The sequence below is a fragment of the Branchiostoma lanceolatum genome, chromosome 5 (assembly GCF_035083965.1).
Source record: "Branchiostoma lanceolatum isolate klBraLanc5 chromosome 5, klBraLanc5.hap2, whole genome shotgun sequence".
In the NCBI taxonomy this organism is placed as follows: domain Eukaryota; kingdom Metazoa; phylum Chordata; class Leptocardii; order Amphioxiformes; family Branchiostomatidae; genus Branchiostoma; species Branchiostoma lanceolatum.
In genome coordinates, this window is record NC_089726.1 from 891,168 (window position 1) to 901,456 (window position 10,289).

The 10,289-nt window shown below is 45.8% G+C and overlaps 1 protein-coding gene across 1 annotated transcript; it reads left to right on the forward strand.

Annotated features, from left to right (window-relative positions):
• Positions 1-207: 207 nt before the first annotated feature.
• On the forward strand, positions 208-8,808 carry LOC136434549 (coiled-coil domain-containing protein 77-like). The gene is made up of 12 exons (XM_066427413.1): positions 208-310; positions 952-1,086; positions 1,950-2,031; positions 2,524-2,613; positions 3,465-3,660; positions 3,832-4,166; positions 4,252-4,422; positions 4,844-4,977; positions 5,382-5,616; positions 6,432-6,557; positions 7,137-7,289; positions 7,779-8,808. Exons 1-12 carry the CDS (start codon positions 282-284, stop codon positions 7,938-7,940), a joined length of 1,848 nt encoding a protein of 615 aa, XP_066283510.1. The 5' UTR covers positions 208-281; the 3' UTR covers positions 7,941-8,808.
• Positions 8,809-10,289: the final 1,481 nt, after the last annotated feature.

Consider the following 10,289-nt stretch of genomic DNA (forward strand, 5'->3'; position numbering starts at 1 on the left):
GAGTGGTACTTGGGTATCTATTCACTCATACAATCAGTAAGTACTCAGAACAGGCAAGGGCTAAATCCCTCAGCTGATGGTGGAAGGGACAGTTGCTGTTGCTTTTCCTCCTGGCAACAGAAAGCGAACACCATTGGCAAACAGAAAACGTTGCCCTCACATCTGCTTGAAGCCCGAGGTCGCGCTTTGGGAAAATAAAGGTTATTGACCTTTCCCCCCCGTCAGCGGAGTGGTACCATCCAAACATATCCCAGAGTTCCCGGTGAACCGCCAGATTCAAAATGGCGTCCCCCCGTCCAGGTTCGCGCAGGTGAGTTAAAGTGGTGTTTCTGCGATCACTGGGGATGGGTTGGACTGTGTTATGGGTACTGTACAAGAGGAAGAGTTTTTAAAGATTCCAGGTGCTATTTTGATCGCACATATAGCCCCCACCTGGACGTGGATTCCTCTGAAATGTAGTTATAGTAGCCGCTTTCTTTTTGAAACTTCAGTAGAGTAGTGTAGAATAGTGTTTACGGTTTGGTTTGAAATATGGTAATCGTTCAGCAAACATGTTCATAAGAGTATAGAATTAAGCATGTATGTTGATCAGTCATGCTCGACAGGGATGGCTAGAGAACTCATTGAGGATGAACTGAACTAAACTGAACAGTTCTCATCTACTATCTAGCCACATAATTTAGTGTACCAACTTGAAGTTTGATAAAAGAAATCCGTAAAGAGCTCTGTGTATTAAAAGACATGTTGTATTAACCTGACGTATACTTTAGGCAATACAGAGTAGATGATCAACAACGCACACACACGTGTGTTTGATATTCCCTTCCTTTACAAACAGGGATATTTTAGACTATATACTAGTAATAGTATACATGTATATAGACTATGTATATCATAGATATTGTACAAGAGGACATAATTTTGTGATCATTTTTCTGGCCTGATATTCAGATCTCCTGACAGAAGCACAAGAACGCCCCCTAGAGGCGGAACTCCCACTGCAGATGATGACGACTCACCTATCCCATCAGTCAACGAGCGGCTGGGTCACCTGAGGCCCTCTAGAGAGCTGCTGGAGTACTACAGGTGAGTAGGTTTGTGAATATTAGTCAAGAATAACACATTGGATTACACATTGTTGATGATAATGGCACAGCAATTACAGACTAATTCCGAGTACAACTTTGGTATGAGGGGTGCACTGTGTCCTCCTGTAAGTTGGTGACTAAGAGCAATCTTATTACAGATTACACAGTAACAACATTTGTAAGGATTTTTCACCATTCCTACATGTGCAAATCTAGAGCATGTTGAGTAGGCGCAGTCAAACCTGGTCTACCTGGCACAGGCAACCCCAGTCACAAGCCACATTAAAACAGCCCGGTCCATTTTTGCATATTTAACCCCATCCTGTCCTCAGCAACCATTTTCCCCAGTCCCTTGAGTGGTTCCTGAGAACAGGTTTGACTGTGGACAGACCACAGCCTGGTGTTCAGACCTTTATAGTTGCAGAGCCTCTATTTGTGGAGAGGACAGAAGAGACTCGGCAGCTGTGATAGGTTTGGACACCCAGCTAGACAGACCATGCTTCTGTATGAGAAGACCATTGGTTCCAATCCCAGCTGCTGTCACTCACTGAACCTCAAATGTTACTGCTACAGGAAAGGGTTTCAGTCCTTTCTTGTTCTAAGGGGACACTGTATAACTAGTGTAAGCTGTACGGTGGTTTATTGTTCATCATACGAGTTGAAAAGAGCAGAGGAGTTTTCCCCATACATTAAACCTGTGTATGATTGGTCTTCTCAAAGAATTCTAAGCTTCCAGTTAGTTAGCTGCAACCTGTTACAAACGTTTTTTTGCAGGAGAAGAATACGAAGAAGAGCATATAGAAACAGTTGTTTGTTCCAACCTGGAAAAAGATTTTATGTGTTTCCTTTTACTCATCCCAGGAAGAAGATTGCAGAGTTTGATGGCGACCATGAGGAGATGGTGAGGAAACTGGACCTGTACAAGGCCACGTACGAGGAGCAGGTCAGTAAACAAACAAACAAACAGACAGATAAACAAGGCCACGTACGAGGAGCAGGTCAGTAAACAAACAAACGAACAAAGAAACAAACAAGGCCACATATGAGGCACTGATGAGTAAACAAATGCTTAAAACAAAGAAACCAGGCCATGTGAAGAACACTTTGTAGTGTAGATCCCCAGGGTGGCCTGGGCTGGGAGTGTGTGCGGCGGGCGGGCTGAGGTCTCTGAAAATTGCTGGATTTGATTGTTTTTGATGAATAAGCCTAATGCAGGAGTGTGTGTGCTGAAATAAGTGACATAATGTTCCTGCCTTATAACTACAACAGCAAGAACATTGATAGTAATGTTATTACCAATGTTGTTGTTGTTGCAGTTAACATATAGCCATGCCAGAATTGAATGATATACCCAGCTGTCTGATCCAAATCCAATAGACAGAATAAGATGAATAGATAGATACATTTTGTAAATGTCCTGCCTCTGTCCTTACAGCACAAACTTGGCTGGGAGATGAGACAGCGAGAGGACGAGATTGCTGAGCTGCAGAAGGCTCTGAGTGACATGCAGGTGTACCTGTTCCAGGTAAGGCTCACCTGTACACCCGCAGGTGTACCTGTTCCAGGTAAGGCTCACCTGTACACCCGCAGGTGTACCTGTTCCAGGTAAGGCTCACCTGTACACCCGCAGGTGTACCTGTTCCAGGTAAGGCTCACCTGTACACCCGCAGGTGTACCTGTTCCAGGTAAGGCTCACCTGTACACCTGCAGGTGTACCTGTTCTAGGTAAGGCTCACCTGTACACCCGCAGGTGTACCTGTTCCAGGTAAGGCTCACCTGTACACCTGCAGGTGTACCTGTTCTAGGTAAGGCTCACCTGTACACCCGCAGGTGTACCTGTTCCAGGTAAGGCTCACCTGTACACCTGCAGGTGTACCTGTTCTAGGTAAGGCTCACCTGTACACCCGCAGGTGTACCTGTTCCAGGTAAGGCTCACCTGTACACCTGCAGGTGTACCTGTTCTAGGTAAGGCTCACCTGTACACCCGCAGGTGTACCTGTTCCAGGTAAGGCTCACCTGTACACCTGCAGGTGTACCTGTTCTAGGTAAGGCTCACCTGTACACCCGCAGGTGTACCTGTTCCAGGTAAGGCTCACCTGTACACCCGCAGGTGTACCTGTTCCAGGTAAGGCTCACCTGTACACCTGCAGGTGTACCTGTTCCAGGTAAGGCTCACCTGTACACCTGCAGGTGTACCTGTTCCAGGTAATTATTCTCTTCGCTTGAACCCCGGCATGTACTCTTCTAGTTAGGATTGGTGTGATTTTGCAGTTCATGAAGACACATCTGTTACACACAGTTACTAGATTTCTTTGTTTACTGACAACGCATTTGCGACTAACTTTTAACATGGATGCCTCGACCCGCCCCCCTCAGGAGCGCGAGCACGTGCTGCGCCTGTACTCGGAGAACGACCGGCTGAAGATCCGCGAGCTCGAGGACAGGAAGCGGATCCAGCACCTGCTCTCGCTCTCCGGCCCGCAGACGGGAGACATCACGTACTTCCACCGCGAGCCGCCCGCAAAGGTCACCATCCCGCAGCGCCGCCCGCGCCAGCAGCACCCACACGACGGTAAGAGATAGTTCTTCTGAAAATAATTTCATCAGGTTGGTAGAACATAGGATATAGGAGATTCTTTTTACACAACCAGGTAATCTCACCTGCTGACGTTTCGGTGTCTGTCAGACACCTTCTTCAGAGCTTCTGACTGGAGTATTGCTTCTCACCGCTTCTGTCTCCTAGGTGATGAGGGCGTGGCCCTGAGACCCCCAGCATACAGGGAGGCAGCAGACCTGAGGAGACCTCCAAACAGACAAGGTTTCGTCATGATTACTGATACATGTAGTATGATGTACTTACTTAGACTAACAGTGGTGTTGTGTTTGTATGCAGCCAGTAACACTGTTGTGTCAGTAACACTGCCACGTTTGCTGAGCTCAGGAGAAATCTACTTACCAGTCTTACATGCCACACAATCTCGAGTAAAAAATTGTAATACTGAACTGAAAGACTTACATGTAAGGAAAGTCTGTACCTTAGTACACAGTTTAAACAAGGTTGAATTAGCCATGTTGCAGGTTTAAATGAGTGAACATAGTCAGATTCAACTTTCCCTGACAGTTCTTTTGTTGAACTTTCACTTTAAATCAAAATGTTGGAGAGCCAAGGAAATACATTCATGTAGCATCTAGTCCGTTTCTCATGGTGTTTTCATGCCCTCCGACTTCCCCCACAGCCAAACCGAGGAGACCGGCGGACAAGCTGACGTCGCCGGAGACAGAGGTCTACCAGAAGGACAACGAGACCCTCGCACTGCACGTGGAGGCACTGCAGGTAACCATGGCAACTGTATCCATGGCAACTGAAACCATGGCAACTGCGATATTGGCTACTATATCAATGGCAACTGCAACTGTGGCAGCTATAGCTATAGTAACTGACTAACTGGGTACTAGCTGCAGTTATGATGACTGTCACAAGGTGGCGGTTTTTGTGGATGAGTTTTTGTGCTCTGAGCCTCAGTTTATGTTTGACTGTATGCTGGAAGGATTGGGTAATCCTCAGTCACATCTGAAAGAAGAGTAACGCACGAGGATGATTGACTTGATAGAATTCTTCTTTTTATGTATCAGTGAAGCATCATCATTAATATAGTTTTTAGTGTATTATTGTTAGTGGCACAGGAAAGGCCCCAAAGGAGTATGCTATTGGTAGGGGAGTGAAGTCTGCCATCACTGATTGCGTTATTCTCCAGGCTCAACTGGAGGAGCAGACTAAGCTAGCGCGGGAACAGGCGGAGGCCCTTCTGCAGGACAGACAGGTGCGTATTGAGGAGCAGGACGCCCAGAGACAACGGGACGCCGACAGGATCAAGGGGCTCACAGACAGGTGGGTCCAGATGTCAAACCTGTTTGTTTGCAATTCTAACCGGTAGTGCTGGGAACCATCACTGAGTTCACCTGTCACTCGAAATGAGGTGTAGTTATGTTGGTGTAGTTAGTTTCTGATGTAACAAGTATTTTTTTTCTGTTTCCTTTTATCAGGGATTCCAAATTTCTTGTGTATCCTAGAATAAAAAATTAACCGGATATAAAAATGAAAGAAATCTTTGTTAGACCTAAGTGGAAACTTGCCTGCATGTTTCTGTCCTACATGTTTGCCTCTAGACTACAGAAGACCTATATAGGACCTCCTGTACTGTATAGTTGAGTATGTATGACTATATTTCTGCTGTATGTCTGTAGACTGCTGTACTGTACAGTGAGCACTATGTTTCTATCCTATGCCCCCAGACTGCAGAAGACCCAGGACCTGCTGTTCACCAGCACGAAGGACTTCCTTGAGCTGAAGTACGAGGGTCGGTCGGACGAGCGGCGCTGGATGGCGGAGAAGGACCGCCTGCTCCGTGAGCTGGACATGGCGAAGGACCAGCTCAACATCTCCCGCGAGAAAACCATCCTGGAGGTGTCGGAAGATGGAGGGGAGGTCACGTGGCAGGCACGGGAGCAGCACAGGATAGAAGTGGAGGTGAGGGGTGGGGATGTGAGGGGGGGTGGGGATGTGTGGGGGTGGGGATGTGAGGGGGGTGGGGATGTGTGTGGGGTGGGGATGTGTGGGGAGGACGGAGGGGAGGTCACGTGGCAGGCACGGGAGCAGCACAGGATAGAAGTGGAGGTGAGGGGTGGGGATGTGTGAGGGTGGGGATGTGTGAGGGTGGGGATGTGAGGGGGGGTGGGGATGTGTAGGGGTGGGGATGTGAGGAAGGTGGGGATGTGAGGGGGGTGGGGATGTGTGTGGGGTGGGGATGTGTGGGGAGGACGGAGGGGAGGTCACGTGGCAGGCACGGGAGCAGCACAGGATAGAAGTGGAGGTGAGGGGTGGGGATGTGAGGGGGGTGGGGATGTGAGGGGGGTGGGGATGTGTGTGGGGTGGGGATGTGTGAGGGTGGGGATGTGTGAGGGGTGGGGATGTGTGGGGGTGGGGATGTGTATGGGGTGGGGATGTGTGGGGGGTGGGGATGTGTGGGGGTGGGGATGTGTGGGGGGTGGGGATGTGTGAGGGTGGGGATGTGTGAGGGGTGGGGATGTGTGGGGGTGGGGATGTGTATGGGGTGGGGATGTGTGGGGGGTAGGGAGCCCGTGTGTGGGAGATTCTTCTGAATCCCTGTTCCAGCCTCCCAGGCCAAGTTATTTTTTGTGTGTGTGCGTGCATGCGTGCATGTGTCTGTGTGTTTGTGAGGGTTTGAGAAGATGTTTGAGACTTTTATTTCTCTCCAGACCCTAAAACACGGGCCTAGCGGTTGGTTGTGTGTTGTTACACGTGTTGTGTTGTCTCCCATGTAGACATTAAAGCAGAGTGTGTCGCAGGCCCAGCGGCTGGCTGAGATGTACAGAGAACAGGTGATTGAACTCGAGGACCAACTCTCCAAGATACGGGAGGAGGGAGACGTTAGCAAGGAGATCTTCCAGGTAACTTAAGGAGGATTTTATAAGCGGGCTGTTACAAGCATTACAACACAGAAAAACAGTCTATTTGCCCTTCTTGCAGTATGGAGTATCTTTCTGAAAATCGAATACATCTGTATAAACTTGTATGTTACTTGTTACAGTATTGATTCAAGGAGGTTTTATCTTATCGTTTTTCAGTAAAATTGGTCATTACTGTTTTTACAATAACAACAAAATGGCGGTGGTGGCGTCCTGGGTTTAACCTTGTCCATACATATAAATTTGCCACCTTGCCAGGTGGTAGTGATATGTAAAATTTTGAGGTCTGGCCCGTGGACTATAAGATGAGTGTGTTTTCTATCCCCCCTCCCCAGGACCGTACCACTAAGATGAGTTTGTTTTTTTATCCCCCCTCCTCAGGACCGTACCACTAAGATGAGTGTGTTTTTATCCCCCCCTTACAGGACCGTACCACTAAGATGAGTTTGTTTTTTTATCCCCCCTCCTCAGGACCGTACCACTAAGATGAGTGTGTTTTTATCCCCCCCTTACAGGACCGTACCACTAAGATGAGTTTGTTTTTTGTCCCCCCCCCCACAGGACCGTACCACTAAGATGAGTAAGCGCGTGCAGCTGATGAACCAGCGTTACGAGGCGCTGGAGCGGAGACGTGCCATGGAGGTCGAGGGCTTCAAGAACGACATCAAGATGCTGCGGGGGCGTCTTAAAGACGTGGAGAAGCAGCTCTACAGGGTCAGCAGGGTTCCTCGCATGTCCATGTCAAAATTCCTATGTACTGTCTTGTCCTTGTCAGCAGGGCTAACCCTTTGTAATAGCCACAGGCTATGTGAAAGAGAAAAGTAGACGTTAAATCGCGGTCACTTTCAATCACTTCCAAAGTGCCAAAATTGTCAATCTGAAAACATCTTTGGAAAGCTGACACCCTGCACCATCTCACTGGCGAGTTTGTTTGGTCAGATGTAGGCGTTAACGCAAGTTAGAAAGCGATTTGTCGGGAAATGGCTGATACGAATCTGAGTTTCAATGCGATTCACGTGATTCGATTGGTCGGGGTGAAAAGAGTAAGGGGTCCAGAAGACCTCTGAACCTCTGCTAGCTAATACATGTAGCATAATTCTTTGTACTTAGGCAGCATCTTATTTTCTTGGGTCTCACACTTTTTAACTACCAACTCCACTAACAAAAATTGACCCAACCCTTGCTTTGTTGCTATGTTTACAGGTTACCTTGGGGATGGGTGAGCCGACGCCCGGCGACGAGTTCGACATGGAGATCCTGCACAACGTGCGGAAGACGGCGGGTCGGTCCAAGAAGATCGTGGGGGAGATCAAACATCTTAAGGCCAAGATCTACGGACTGGAGAATGATCTCAGGAAAATGTAGGGGGGGGGGATTTAAAAAAAAATTAAGTCGGAAAAATGGACAAATATTGTTCCCTAATCCTTCCCGAGATTTTAGAATGGTATAGGCCTGAGCAGGTAATGTTCCAGTGTGTGATGACATTCAACCCATATCTAAGACTGGTAGTTTCCCCCCAACAGTTAAATGTAGCGAAAGCTTTTGTACATATCCATATGGTATGGTACTTGTATATATTTTTTTTATAAAAATACATTCTTCATTTTCCAGTCTGCTTTTGATAATAGTAAGGTTTTCAGGTTGAACGGTAGGGTGGTCACTTTAATTAGCTGGGAGAAGGGGACAAAAAATGGTTCTGAATCCTCCCCGAGATTCTAGAATGGTATAGCCTTGATGAGTGGGTATAAGTTGGTTTACGGTTTAAATTGCTCATGCACAGTGAGAAGCATTATGGGTAATACAGTATGTCAAAGGTGAAGACCCCTAACTTGTAAACAGTTCTTGTCTAGACCATGCCTGATGCATGTCAAGTGGTGTTGGTTTATGTCTGTCGGGCCATCAACTTTGACACAGTATTACACTACACATGATCAGTTTAAACCGTGAACCAGTTTATTGTTCCAGTGGTTATGTAATATAATGTGTGATGGTTTTCTACCCATATTCAATACTGATAGTGTTTTTTTTCACCCCAAACAGTTTCAAGTTGAAATGCAGAAAACCATAGGTGAAAGTTTCTGTACATATCTATATGTATTGTACCTTGTACTTGTATATAAAATGTGTTCTTCGATTTTTCCAACCTGCTTGTGACAATGTACTGACATCAGGGTGTCTTTGAGGTAGTCTGTACAGTAGACCATACTTACTGAATAAAGAATACTTTTCCATATTTTCTGTTTTTGTTTGCATTTTTATGTTCTCATATTGTGCATGTTTCTGTGTTGGTATTACAAACGGGAGGAAAAGGAACAGAAGAATCAGTATAATTCAACTTTCAGTATTGATGAAGGTCAGACACCCACTTACACTTAATAAGATATGGTAGTCACTGACGAAAGACATCAGATGCTGTCTGAAACATCTGACCATTTCCAAATTCTATCTAGTTGTTGTACTGTTACTTGGCATAAGTATTAGCATTTGTACATTAGCCTGGATGCCATCTGATCATTATTTCCTTGAAAAATGGAGATATAGTTTTGGGTGTGTGTGTTTCCAGTTTTTTGTAGTCAGCATAACTCCAAGATTAATTTTGGGCCCCCTGGTATGTGGCCTTGGTACTGCAGCAGAACTTCCGTTTTTCTATCTTTTGACCAGAACGTGCTTTGGTCTTGTGATTGGGTGGCACCCAGGCTATTTTCACATGACATAGCAAGCTAGTTCTGCAAGGAAGAAGTCCAAGAAAGAAGCGTTACCACAGAGATTTTCGAATATGCTTTATTTATAGCGGATTCATCTCCCTACCGAGCAATGGTTCAGTCCAGTTACATCTATGGCAAGTCCCATCAGTTCAAAGTTCAGCAGAAGTAATTATACATGGACAGTCCCATCAGTTCAAACATACAGCAGAAGTAATTTAATTATACACGGACAGACATAAGTACAGGTGGGAGAAATGGACATCTCAGAATCCCCCTCACATACCCTACAGGGAGACAGAAACATCTTGGATTCCCCCTTATATACCCTCTTCCATCCTATTTCACAGGTGTTCCAACCGGCTGCATTCTTTGGCAAAATTCAATTATTTTATATCTTACATTTTCATACACAGTGAAATTTGGTATAATAACAATGCCATTTTTTTTAGACAGAGAAATTGGGGTACCAGTAAACTCTTTATCTAAGTTTTTATGTTTGAAAAATTGAACTTAATTCTGTGTACAATTTAGTCAACTTCTCTCTGCTTCCTAAAGCTGTGGCCAATACAAAGTATCTATTAGGAAAAAGGTTGAAGTGCTGCATTTTCCAATGGTTCCTGCATTACAGCATTTCCAATACAAACAACTGCAGCTTTACCTGACATTGATACACACATCCCCCCTGCAAGAGTCACAATCATGGTACAGGCCAGACCAATGCAGTTCCCTGTTTAACAGACACAAATTTCAACAGTTTTCCCAGTCATGATCAGAATAATTCCATTATTTTCTAACATCTTCAGATGCCCAGACTGGCAAAGCCTCTTCTTAACAATTCTTCAGGTCAAATAACTTAGAAACAAAGAAAGTCATATAGAAGACAAGCCAACTTCAGAGGAACTTAATATTGTTTCTGTTGAAAATGTTAAAAAATAAATAGGCGAATTAGATGATCAGTTAAACAAGTACAGATGTTGGACTGGCCTGTTGTTAAGTTCACATATAAACT

What these genes read in the sequence shown, in the direction of transcription:
- LOC136434549 (XM_066427413.1), top strand. Translation starts at nt 282, where the DNA reads ATGGCGTCCCCCCGTCCAGGTTCGCGCAG. An exon ending in TTAGCAAGGAGATCTTCCAG is followed by an intron (nt 6,558 to 7,136) that starts GTAACTTAAGGA and finishes CCCCCCCCACAG; the next exon opens with GACCGTACCACTAAGATGAG. An exon ending in TGGAGAAGCAGCTCTACAGG is followed by an intron (nt 7,290 to 7,778) that starts GTCAGCAGGGTT and finishes CTATGTTTACAG; the next exon opens with GTTACCTTGGGGATGGGTGA.